This window comes from Lissotriton vulgaris, chromosome 6, assembly GCF_964263255.1.
Source record: "Lissotriton vulgaris chromosome 6, aLisVul1.2, whole genome shotgun sequence".
Taxonomy (NCBI): Eukaryota; Metazoa; Chordata; class Amphibia; order Caudata; family Salamandridae; genus Lissotriton; species Lissotriton vulgaris.
This window is the reverse complement of record NC_141694.1, coordinates 1,694,950,394-1,694,964,207: the sequence shown is the minus strand read 5'-3', so window position 1 is coordinate 1,694,964,207 and position 13,814 is coordinate 1,694,950,394. Positions and strand designations below refer to the sequence as shown.

Sequence of the window (13,814 nt, the reverse complement as noted above, 5' to 3'; positions counted from 1 at the left end):
AGAGGGGGAGGACGTGTGGCTATAGAACCTAACATAGCGCCCGAAGTATGGGAATCACACTTTGGGGCCTTGTTTGACTGTGAAGCGGAAGACCCCTTAAGCACAGACATTTTAAGCAGAACCTTGGAGTCCTTACAGGAGGGTGCATGGGATATTTAGTTGACTGAGGTTAGAAATGCTATTAATTGCCTACTCCCAAACAAAGTCCCTGGTCTGGACAAACTCCCAGGGGATCTCTTTTAGGAGGAACCCAGTGCCTGGGCTCCATATCTGTGTGCCCTCTTTAATGCTATTCTGAAGGGCATGAATCCCCCTGACTCCTGGAAAGGTGCTGAGATAGTACGCATATTCAAAAAGGTTTGCCCCCTTCTACCCTCTAATTACAGACCCATCAGTTTAATCGACAACACTCAAAAACTCATGGGTTGGTTTCTATTGGCCCGTATGCAGGAGTGGATGGAGAAGCAGGGAATCTTGAGCCCCCCCATCAGGCCGGCTTCAGATCAAACATGTCAACCGTGGACCAGATATTCAGACTACAGCTACTTTTCTGGAAAACGGTGAAGATGGAGGGTGGCAGCCTCTATCTTATATTTGTTGATCTGAAGTCGGCCTTCGATCTTGTACCTAAAAAGAAGCTTTGGGAAGTACTTGGGGATCTTGGGCTTCCCCCCTTTCTTCTTAATGTGCTGGTGAGGTTACTGTTATAAAGACTACTGTCATATAAGAAACTTCACAAGTAGAAGGTTAACTGTCTTTATTCTTCCTGCTCCGCTCTCCAGCAATCCAACACTTCACATAAACATTCTAAGGTCAGCTCCACGTGGAAGCTACCAAGTACACTAAGAACATGGGGTTGTATGGAATATACCAAAGCGTACACATATAATAGATGTACAGAAGTATACCACATAAGATTGTAACAGTTACACACTGATAACTATGAACAAGTCAGATGTGGAAAATTTGGGGAACTCTCTTCGCGCTTCCCTGTCAAAAAGGGTGTGAGACTGGGATGCATTTTAGCCCCCACTTTATTCTGTCTCTATATTAATGAGCTCATCGCTTTTTCAAACAAAATAAAAGGCGTTGTTGCCCCAAAGCTTGCCACAGGGAAGATACCTGCATTAATGTTTGCGGACGATACCTTGTTACTGTCTAAGTCACCCCTAGGTATCCAACGCATTCTGGATGGGTTTGCACAGTTCTGTAATACATGAGGTTTGGAGATTAATTTGTCTAAGACCAAATTTATGGTCTTCAACCCTCCAAGGAGTACGCGCCCAAATCCCTCCCTTAATGGCACCCTTCTCCATAAAGTAAGGATATTTGACTATCTGTGCATTACACTATCTAAGCAATTTGGGTGGGGCCCACAGATGGATAAAGCACGGCTTAGGCTCACCCAGACAACGGGGGGATAATGTAACTATACAGAACATCTGCTTTCAAGCCAGCAGTTCCTATGGTGGAGATATTTAAGGCCCAAGCAAGAGGGGCTACACTATATGGAGCGGAGCATTGGGGGCATAGTTCCACTGTGGACCTTGTGAAGCTAGAAAACAAGTTTCTGAGACAGCTTATAGGGCTACCATGCAGCACCCCACTAGTTCCCCTCCGCATGGACTTTGGCATGTGGCCAATTGATGAAGAGATTGCCCTTAGGCCCTTGACATTCTGGCGGCGGCTATGGGTAACTCCCGAGCTATCCCCCTTAAAGATGAGTTAAAGGAGCTCTTCGCCAGACTTGATACCAGTAAAAAAACGAGGCTGCCCCATATTAGGCATGTCTTGACCAGGCTTGGGAGCACAGAACTATGGTCATCACCAGAGCTATCCTGTGCTATGATTTCCAGGTCAGATCTTATCAAACATCAAAGGCAATACAACCTGTTGTCGCTCCAGGTAAGTGTTAAAGAGGGTGGGTTGACAATGGAGTTCCTACAAATAAAAGAGGTGTATATGAAGGAACCCTTCTTGGATGTAATCTACCCACCTATGGGCAGGAAACTATATGTGCAATTCAGATTGGGGAATTTACCACTGGCAATCCCCCGGTGCGCCGCAAGGGTGGGGGCCGGTTTTGAGCCCCTGGGGGACGATTTTGTTACAGGGCCGATTTTGCAGCATTTTGCACAAAATCGGCTGAAAACCGGCCCTAGCAAAGCGCTCGGCGGCACCTCCAACTCCCGCACGAGTGGGGAGGGGGAACCGGCTGAGCACTTTGCCAGGGCCGGTTTTGGTTCCCAGTCTGGCCCTGACAGTATGTGGTGCGGTGTAAGTTGTTGGAATGCTCTAACATAATTGCAGGACTTCAGCATCGAGTTACACCACTCACTAATGGCCCTTCTCCACTTTATTGGAACTTAGCTGCTGCACATCAGTCATCTAAAGGGCCTTTAGAGAAAGGTGGTGGATTACACTGCTATAATAATTATACCTTTAACCCCTTAGCTGCGGTGGCTATTCCGCCGCAGCGCTAAGGGGGGGGGGGGGGTCGCGCGGCGGTCCCATGCTTCTGACGGAACCGCTCCATCACGGCTCGCGGGCGAGCTGTGCTTGTGACGGAACGGTTCCATCACGAACCACCCCGCCCATTAATCAGTCAGCCCAGGCGCGAAATTCGCGGCGAGCGGGGCGTGACGGAACCATTCCGTCACAAGCACAGCTCACCGTGGCTTGTGACGGAGCGGTTCCGTCACAAGGATGCAACGGGTTAAATAATAATTCAAGTACCACTACTATTCCTAGTGCTACTACAATTAATTCAATTAATAATAATAACAATAATCAGAATAATAATAAATAAAATAACCGCTTCAACAATCATGCTGCTGTTCCCCTATTCACTTATAGTAAAGAGGCTTTTCATGCTACAATTAAAACAAATATATAGAAGCAGGACAATGAATAATTTCATTGTCGAAAATAAACTATATAAAGCAAATGCATTTCCTCCTACAGTAAATTATTTTAAAGGCACATTGGAGAATTTTAAGTGAAAGCAGTAATCTTCGCAAAAATATGGAGTCAGTCAGGTAACAGAATTTTATGTAATTATGGGATTATGTAACAGATGGAGGTTTAATGAAGTAAAGCACAGTTTGTAACAGGTTCATTGTTTCATATGCTCTGGATCAGTACACTGTCAGGTACAGATGAAAGGTGCATTAAAATGGACATCCTGAAAATTATAAGGCTCTCAGTGGAATACAGCCTTTAATTTTGAATTATATTTTTAATTTTAATGGGTCAGAATCCCTAATGCATAACCTTTCTTTGATGCAGGAAAAAACTGTGAGCTATGCAAGGATTTGTTTTATCGTCAAGGTGGAGCTGATCTTGCATCAGTCGATGTTTGCAAGCCATGTCATTGTTTTGAAGCTGGAACCATCAATGGAAGCCTCCTATGCAACAGGGTGAGTTATACCTACATTATCTAGTGATTTTCTTTGGGAAGGAATGACATTCTTGCACTGTTCTCATTTTGTCAGCATCAGTCTCCTAAATTATTAGGCAAAACGTGCCAAATTAAAAATATTCTTCAAATTACAATGTCAAGTTTAAAACAACATTATCACAAAAGCTGTACTAATCAGGTCATAGGAGCTATCCCCCTGCCCTACTAACAAGACCAGAACATCACCGAAAGAAAACAAAATGATGCATTCTCTCAAATTCATTCAATCAAAGGATGTGATTGAAGCACGAACACCCCTACATTATATTCAAATATATTGAGACAGACAGACAGACAGATAGTACGGTATGGGGTATCCACTCTGTAGTTTTCATTTCAGTTCAGTTCAAAAGATCTTTATTCATCCGATCCGGCCACAAAAGACAGAAAAGACAATATAAAACACATATGAGCCCATCAATGTTAAAATTCCAGGATAGAAAATCATCAATAAATGCAAATCTTAAAGACACCAAAACCCCTTCATCAACAACTGTATAGTTATATCCAGGATTCCCATGTAAAGGAATTCCTCATAATTTTGATTGCTAATAACTTTGCCTCATCTAATGAATCTCATTGAAAATTTCTAGACCTATAGCTTTCTTGACATTTGCAGAGGATGCAACTTTTCGAGTGATTGGTTAAGGGAGTGCAAAGATAAAAGGGGGCCCCAAAACACGGTTTTCTATAGACATTTGTATCCAACATAGTGGCTTGACAGATGTACATGAAACTTGGCAGGATTATACATTATAGGGTGAAGATGATCCTTTTGGGTATTACAGGTAAGTAGGATAAGTATTATTTTAAGTGATAATGTATTTTAACTTAGTGATATATGTTGTTGCGGTAGTTTCACAGAATTTTGCATTTTTTGTGAAACTACCACGAAACATGGCGATGCCAAGGAATTATTATGCGATGGACCTTTACAAAAATTAATGGCAGCCATGTTGTTTTCAGTACACTTTGGCTGTGTTCTGCATTACAAACTTAGGTACAGCTAAGTATTATGTATGCTATTTTTAGGTCTTGCCTAGCGAACGCAGGGCATGCGCTGCTTCGCCTTGGCGAGACTCTATTGTCGGCGGTTTGGAGCACGAAGGGAGACAAACCATGTGTGCATACAGACAGGCGATTTGCGCCCACATGGCGTCTCCTCAGACACTCCAATTGCATGAATTGCAATAGCGCACGCTCCTCACAGCCTTGTCGCGCCTGCACCACTCGCGGGATGCAGCTTTCTTACTTCGCCCGCTCCTTGCAGGGATCTAGAGGGCTTGTTTAAATAGGACTGGTTAGGCTCAAAGGAGAGGTATATTGTACAAACCATGCAATCGAGGGATTCTCCGTAAGAATAAGACAAGTTTCCTTCACTGGAAAAATGTGACTAATATCTGATTGATTACAGGTAAAATGCAGCATTTTTCTGCCATCGTGCCTGATGCACAGACACTGCCGCTACCCCCTTTACATGCAGAGAGAGTAATAGGTGCTGTTCTCTTTCATCCTAAAGCTAAACATTTATCTCCAAAACTGGGATACAATCTAAAACTGTAAGAAAACTCCCAATCTCAACACACCGTGTACATCCCAAGGATGAAAGAAAATCGAACGCCATACATATAGAATATAACTAGATACCATGTATGTGAGAAAAACCTACATGACTGCATTCGTTTGTGAAACTCCCAAAATTACACTTTTAAACCACTTCATATAATTATGCGCCATTTGCAGTAAAAAATGGATTATGAAATGTTGTAATAACCGAATGCAACAGAAATTGTTCTACGTCCTTTTGTTTCTTTACACTATCTTGTTACCATGAAATGCACTAATGGGCCAAAATTTGACGCAGGAATGCATCATGCACTAAAATATACCTAATTATGCATAATTTTGCCAAAATTTGGTGTAAATGCAAACATGCAAATTACTTACATTTCATACACTCCTAATAATGCTGACCACATGAGGCACTGTCCATATGCGGCCAACACCTACAGCGAAGGCGAGCTGTAAGAATTGTCCAAAGGACCTTACTAAAGGACAGACAAACTGCCAGAAGACCAGTAATGGATAAGAGTGAACAGGCTTGGCTCCCCGTTCACAAAGAAAGCAGAGAATCTGCTTAAGGACCAAGTGGGCATGTCGACGCAGTCTGGAATGCAGCTTAATTCGCCAGAAATGAATGACCAGAGGGCATAACTTGGGGTATTGTTTGACAGCAACCTCACTCTCCAGGCCAACGCGAGCCTCATGGGGGCATTGTTCAAAGAGAAACAGTCGTGAAAGGTCCTTCCTTTACAGTTCTTCCAAAAAGACAACAAAACTACCCCAAACGTATAACAACAAAACTCTCTGTGTTCAACAGCAACATTCTCACATTAATTGTGAAACCCAAACCATGCAAGCTGGACAGAAATGCTTAAAATTACTTTTTTAAAATTTTCAGTAAGGCCCTACCAGGTAAACAATGAAAAAAGATTGCACAGTCCACTCAATCCCAAAGCCTCAGCTCTTTACTCACTGTACACCCTGCACCACTTTCCACAGACTCCTGGTATCTTTAGCACAGCTCCAGACCGACACCCTCTGAAAGGATTAACACCAACAACATGGCAGTACACCCAAGTGAGAGTCCCACAAAATATAAAATAAGAATAATCGCTCTAGAAGCAAGAAAAGGGACAAGTACTACTAGTGACTGAGTGACTGCCACTCTTGGGCATACATGAGGCGTGAATGTCAGACACAGGACAACCTGTCACCATTCCTCTGCGGACAGTAGTCACTAGTTGTGCCCCAACATGAAACAATTGGTTAACAATGCAAACTTTGATTTAAAAAAGCACAATGATGTTTGTTGCTTCATAATATCTTCTAGCATGACTTGGAGCAGGTTTTGGCGGTTTTGCCCCCACATGGTTGCGCCGCTGTCCCACTGTCAGGTGAAGGGTCTGTCTTCATGAGGTGAAAATTGCCTGATTTTCCAGAAAGATATTTGATGTTGAAGCGCAGGTCACGAAACACTCCCTCCTGGCATGTGTTCTGCCCAAAAACAAACTCCTCCAAGCCAAGACAGCGCAACATGTTGAGAGGGGAGGATGTTGGCAGCTGCAGCGAAAACAGGCAAGCTGGAGCAACCGGGGTGACTATGCAAAATTGGACAATGGTTCGACGCCATGCCTGCAGTGGTGAACTACCCAAACACTGCTCCTGGTGCGAGGATGCATGGAGCCAAGAATGATGACCAGAGCTGGGTAGGAGGCTCACAAAGGCATGGTGCTGCGACTCTGGCCTTGTCGATAAGCAGCGTTGTACATACAGAACACCTTCAATTTCTGGGGCGGACTTGCCAAGGAAATCTGGACTGCCCTACATATCAGGATGTTTGAAGCTGCCCCCCACCCTGTGTGGTTTTGGCAGGCAGGACATGCAAGTGACATGCACCCTGGATAAACCTCCCAAGCTGCATCACCTTAGAAGACTGATTCTGCCCCAACCTTGACGACTTGTCAAAGGTGCATTAAGGCACTTGTGACTGTCCCATCCTACGCCGCCTAGAACATTCACATTAACAAATAACTATTTCTGCCCTTTTCCTGTACTCTTTAAAGAAGCATGAATTGAATTACTGTAACCCAGCCCAGCTGGGCTTTCGTACTGTCTGTCAGCCCACGTGAGGAGTGCATGGCCTCTGACGAGTGAGAGTTCCCTTTAAGAGTCAGCATTACCCCTCGGCAACAATAGATTAGCCAAGGGACACTAAAAAATGAACACCTCAGCCACAAACACTGCAGCACGGCTACACCACTGCACACCCACAAGGCAATAATAATCATGCTGTTCTTTTGAGATCTGCCAAAACATCCAAAATGGCGGACAATACACCACAGCTGACAAGGGTTAGGCGGAGGGCCTAACCCGTCCCCCTCAATACACACAGAAAAAGTGACCTTTCTTTCTCTTACATTACTACCACACAGGTTTGGATGGCAGGTCTCAAGAGTCGCCTTGTCCCCCAACCCCACCGTTCTATAAGTGCAATTAAAGGGGCGTGGGAAGGATTCATTCGAAAGCATGAATGCCGTGGGGGTATCACCACTCAAAGATAGTCTTCATCGCCTAACAGTGCAATAATTACAGTTAGGGCTGCTTGGGCAGTCCAGATGTTGGTTCCAAGTGTGACTGGCTCCCGATCAACTTATGAAATGCATTGCCTCATCTACATACGCAAGTTCACCCACCCACACCAATAAAGCCATGGCACCTGTACAGGCTTCATCAACTTGGTACATGCTGGGATGCTAGATGGCAGTCAGGTCCAACCCAAGACAGGGCCTCACTTCAAAGCACGTGCCTCCCCTCAGTAACCTGCAGGAGCACTGATACGCCATTACCCGGCTGTTGTGCTGTGCAGTTTGTGTATAGTGCTTACTACCCATGTGTGAGGCTTTACAGCGCTTAACGCACGGAGAGCAAGCTACACGGTAGGGAGTGTGCTTGTTTTGGGCCTGTGTGAGAAGTGTTTTGAAGTCGTGCGTGAGGATTATCGGACGGGGCACCTGACCGACCCTGTGCCACTCCACTCTTTGTGATTCCACTCTATGCCATTCCAAACCACTCAACTAAACAACACTGTACGATAAGCCACTTTATGACCCAACACTCCACTCTTCTCCATGACATGCCACTTCACTCTACTCTTCAACACGCCACTCCACTCTATGCCACGCCACTATATACGATTCGCTCTACGCCATTCCATCTTATGCTACTCCACTCTATGCTATTCCATTCTATGCCACACCACTCTACAACCCTCTACGAATCACCACTCTATGACATGACACTCCACTCTACGACACACCACTCCACTCTACACTATTCCACTCTATACCTCTCCACTCTACACTTCTCTACCCTATGCCACGACACTGCATGCAACTCAAAGTTATGTCACAACAGACTACACCATGCCACTGTACACCACCATAAAACAATGTACAACTCTAATGCACTCTATGCCACTCTACAACATTCTAGACACTTTCCGACACTCTGAGACACCCCACTCTACTCCACGGTATGACACTTTACTCCACTCTATACTATGCCACTCCTCCTCTCTTTACTCTACTTTACTCTATGGCAAGGTGCTCATCTGTACTCCTCTACTCCACTCTATGCCACTCCATAACACTCAATACCAATGCACTCAACTACACTGTATTACACCCTACTCTACGCCACTCTGCTCAACAACATTCTACTGCACTGTATGTCACTCACTCTATAACACTTCCCAACACTCTCCGGCATACCACTCCAATTTATTACACTTTAATCAACTATATATTAAACCCTTTAATATTACATCACTTATACCACATTAAATCAGAGCAATTATAGCAACACTGATGCCATCTCAAATGATATAATTTATGAGAACACTGTGCATGGTATAGGGACACGTTATAGTTAATGTAGTCTGTCTAGCTACACTGGCAGATGAAGGAGAGTTTCACAGGGATTGGTCAAGTAGGTACAAAGAAAAAAGGGGATCCCAAAACAGGTGTTGACCCCAATGCATTTTACATAGGCTTTTTGGATTGTAGCAACAGAATGGGCAAATGGATTTACATGAAATTTGGCACTACGGTGTGCAGATGCTCCTTTTGGGTACTACAGGTAAGTGGAGTAAGTATTTTTTTAAGTTAGAAGGTAATTTAACTTAGTGATATCTGTTGTTTCAGTATGTTGTGTTATTCCGCAGAAGTACTGTGGTATATAGCATTTACAATTCATTAGGTGATTTCCTTATGACTGCCTTTACAAACTTTTATGGCAGCCAGGATCTTTTTAGGTGCAGTTAGGCTATGTTCTGCATTATTTTCTCCTACCTATCACCACTTTAGTAATTGTAATAGGTAGGGAAAATATACCTATATATATTTTTGTAATGTACAGAGTACAGTGGCACTGCCTCAGGAGTACCCCTGTACTTAAAATAAAACATAAGTTAAAAAATTCAAAATACATTGTACCACACTATTTTCTGCAAACATAGTTTACTGCAGTGTAATTTCTATTGTTAACAAGTTTAAATATGCACAACAAAGTCCTCAGAGTAGCACAAGAAATGCCTACAAAAATACTGCGCTACTTTAAAAGATTTGCTGTTCTCCTTATATTGCTAAAAGAAATATTAAAAATTATACATTTCTCTATATATTACTACTTTTATTTGTGTTAATAGGCAGTGAACAACAATGAAAAGTACTAATTACCTACATTTAGGACCCGAACTTAGAACGCAGCTAAACTTAGACCGTACAACACACCAAAACAGCGATAAAAAATACATGGCTGCCTTTTTCATTTGGTAAATACAGTCATTAGCTATCACATACTGACTTCTCATCTGTATGTCAGTACTTATTGCTGTGTATGGCACCACAATAAATAACTATGTTTTTTAAAATGTATAACTTTACGCTACTTACACTATTTACACATTATACCAAAAAATAACACTTACTCCTCATAACGTATATTCCTGCCACATTCGCTCTAAATCCATTTGCACACTTTCATGCTACATCTGTTCCAATTTACACACTCCACTCTATGCCACTCAACTCTAAGTCATTCCAATATATGCCACTAAACTCCACAGTAATTCACTGTACCCCATTCCACTCAACATTGCTCTACTCTATGCTATTATTCTCTACCCCACTCCATTTTATGACACACCAGTCTACACCCTTCTACTATATGCTACTCCACTGTACGCTTTCCACTGTACAGGACTCCACTCTATAACACTTCACTGTATACTACTCCACTACCAGCTTTTACACTTTGCCACACTACAATCTACACCACTCCAAACTTTGCCACTCCACTCTACAGTAATCCATTCTACACCTCTTCAATATATGCCAGGCCATTATACCACACTTCACTCTACACAACTCCGCTATACACCACTCTACTTTACCCTATTCTGCTGTACACCACTCACTGTACAACGTTCTACTCCATTCAACTGCATTCTACAACACTATACTCTGTGACAGTACACTTTTTGACACTCTCCTCAACTCTGCTGTACCACACTCTACTCAATAACACTCTGCTCAACAGCAAACTGTTCGGTTTCAACAAAGTTTTTATTAAAAATTTAAAAAGCATTAAACTTCAATTAACAAAAACAAAGATTAGGGATCAGTTATAGTAAGGAAACATTTCTTTGTTCTATACAAACCCAATTAAACTAAAGTAACATTACAAATTATAAAGTTACAGTTATATCTTGAATGTATAATTTGTGCACCACCTTCAAATTACTATAACTCATACACCTACGTGTCCAGTGTTGTCACCTCACTCACCACACTACATTAACTATAACTCGCAGATTTTTCCATGCACTGGTTATATCCTTCCACATTACATCACTTATACCATGTGAAATCATAACATTCATAGCAATACTTATGACATCTCAAATGACAAAATTTGGCATAACAGTACCAGGAAAAGGTGTAAGCTTTTGTTTTTGTGGCTTCGGGCCATGCGAAGTAGGGTGTTGGCCGTAGGGCCCCATCTGTGACCAAGCCCTACACCAATCCTCCATGATCGCAGCAAAGGTTGATCGAAGGACCTATTATTTAATTATATTAAGGGTTTAATTTTCATATTTAAACAAGAATAATATCTGCGCTGGTTCACATAATTATTTCTGGTTAAATACTATTGACATGGTTTCAGAATAAACAGAATGCAATGCCACATAACAACCTTCTCAACAGATGAAAAATTACATGCATTTAAATGGAAAGAAATCAGGGTTTATAAATTAGAGCATGTTATGAATGGCAATTTAGTGTGATGATTCTACAAATCAAAGAAGGCTGCATGCATTATTGATCAAAGTAACGTTTATGGTCTGGGTAGACAGCTACACAGATTAGTGATAGAGTAAAATCATCAATATAGTGTGCAATTGAGGGCTAGATGGGTTCATATTTGTTGCAAAGTCAGCCTGTCTGCCCTGTGCACTCCCTTCTTTTTCCAGCTGACTGGTACTGGTGGTAACTCAATCTGACTGTTTCTGGGCTCTGTCAAATCAAGCTCAGGGCCAATGCTATGTTGAAAACACAAATGAAACCAAACACACATGCATTAGGGTACACAATGTGTGTTAGGGTACACCTATTATTGGCATGGCTTACCATATAAGTCCCTATAAGAAAATAGGCCAAGGGGGATTAAAACTACCTTTAAGTCCCTAGTATATAATAGGGCATGGATGTTTAGCGGCCATCAGCTTTTGTTGCACTTGCATGTGTGTACTACTGAGTGCCTGAGATCAGTTCAAAAGCAGTTCTGTTCTGCAGCACTGCATTTAAATGTCAATTGTGCCCAAACAGAGCTTTGGTGTTAGGGGCTCTTATAAAGTGATATCTTTACATATTAGGTACCCCTTGGTTCTCCCATAGGTGTCCCAGGGGAGGGGAGCAATGAAATTATAAGCAGGGCCCTTCTAAAATATGTATTTTTAAGCCCCAGGGAACCAAGAAATTGCACATTTCACTTCCCCAATTTAGTACATTCCTTTCCAAAATCAACTTTGGTGCTATGAGTGGGGTGAGGAGCCATAATATTTTAACTTATTCAGTATCCCCAAGGTCTCCCCTAGGTGTCTCAGGGGTAGGGAGTCACCTAACTATAAGTAGGGCCTTTATAAATTATGTTTTGCACGCCCTGGTAATAGAGAAATTGCAAGTTTAATTTTCCCCATTGTAGATACCTAGCCACATTGGATGACATTACAATAGTTTATGGATGAATAGATATTGCTAGGAATTGAATAACTATCATTAAAAACTTCGGAGAAGGGTATTGATAATACCAACAATGTGCCATTGTTGAATTTATCTAAATTGTACAGAACAGAAGAAGTTATAAGACTTTCTTGTCTGTAAACCAACATTCAGCCTTCCTGCAATCTTCCCTGATTGCTTAGAGTTAACAGGATAAGCCAGGATGCTTTGATGAAATGATAAGTGGCTCACCGGAGGAGAGGCTATCTGCTGGAGAAGGCTCCTCTACACAGGAATGCCAGAGCCGAGAAGGGGAGTTGTAAAACATGAGGCTTCAAAGGAGGAACCAGACAGTCAGGGAATGCCAGGCCTGCCTACCTCTATCCCCTCTGTCCCAGCCAGAAAGCAGGCTTAAGGAAGGAATCTGCAGGTGTTGGGGGCCTATGAAAATGAGCCACACTTGAGGTTGGTTTAGCTAGTTCTTGCTCCTCTGCTGGGATTTCAACCATCATGAATTTTGGAGGAATCGTGCTTTCTGGGACAAGAATATGCCACACCTTGGAGGGAGTTGTCATGCTCTGGGTTGTTTTTGGGCCACATTGGACACAAATGCTCTCCTGCTTGCCACCAGAGAACACTGAAAACATATGTGGGAGGGGCAGAGCCTCTCAGATCTGCTGCTTGATACTAAGAGAAGAAATAGGATTGCAATGCTGGGAACTTCATTTGCACCACCATGCCCTGCATTCTGACTGACTGCACCTGCTGCACTATCTAGAACTACAGCCCTGTGAATGTACCTTGCTTCTAAAGGATTAAAAAGTGGGCTCCCTGTAAGTTACAGATTAACAGAGCTCACCTGCATCAACAGCACCAAGAATCCACAGCAGTCCAGATGCATGGTGGGATTGTAGTCCCAACCTATCAAGGACCATCTTTGAGCTACCAAAACCGATGTTGTTTTGGACCCTTTGGGGGACTTCAGGAAGAAGTCCCAGATGTTTGGAGGCGTTTGAAGCAACTTTGGAAAAAAGTTCCATATGGTGACCGCGATGCCCAAGCCAGCCACCTTCATCTGCGACCTGGCCTGAATTCCAGGTTTTTCCTGCTGAAGAGCTCCAGAGGTCCAACTTCCACAGTTTGACTGGGAGCTCCCTTACAGTCAAGCTCGCAAACTCTCTCCAAATCCGGACTGGTGAAGAGCATTGAGGGACCTTGGAAGAAAACACTCCAGAAACGTTTCTAAGTGCGATGGTAAAATTGTGGTCAGCCTGAAACTTTGACTTTGTCCAGGTTAAGTTTGACCAGATGTCCCAGAGTGACTAGAAAGGTTTTAATCTTTAAAAACGTATCTCTGGTTTCCTACAGTGGAACTTTGTATTTTTGGTGTCATTTTAAAGATACAAATATTTGCTATTTTTATAAAATGGTGTGGGTTTTTTATTGTGTGTTGTTTCTTAATTATTTACTGAATTTGTGTTTTTAAATGCTTTACATACCTGTCTCCTAAG

At 42.7% G+C, this 13,814-nt stretch overlaps 1 protein-coding gene across 1 annotated transcript in view; it reads left to right on the top strand.

Moving 5' to 3' along the window:
• The window catches only part of USH2A (usherin), a 2,319,650-nt gene that overhangs the window by 379,146 nt on the left and 1,926,690 nt on the right, over positions 1–13,814 (top strand). Inside the window, exons 10-11 of the mRNA XM_086925936.1 lie at positions 3,289–3,419; positions 9,088–9,160. Coding sequence (XP_086782062.1) covers positions 3,289–3,419; positions 9,088–9,160 — 204 coding nt within the window. The remainder of the gene's footprint in view (positions 1–3,288; positions 3,420–9,087; positions 9,161–13,814) is intronic.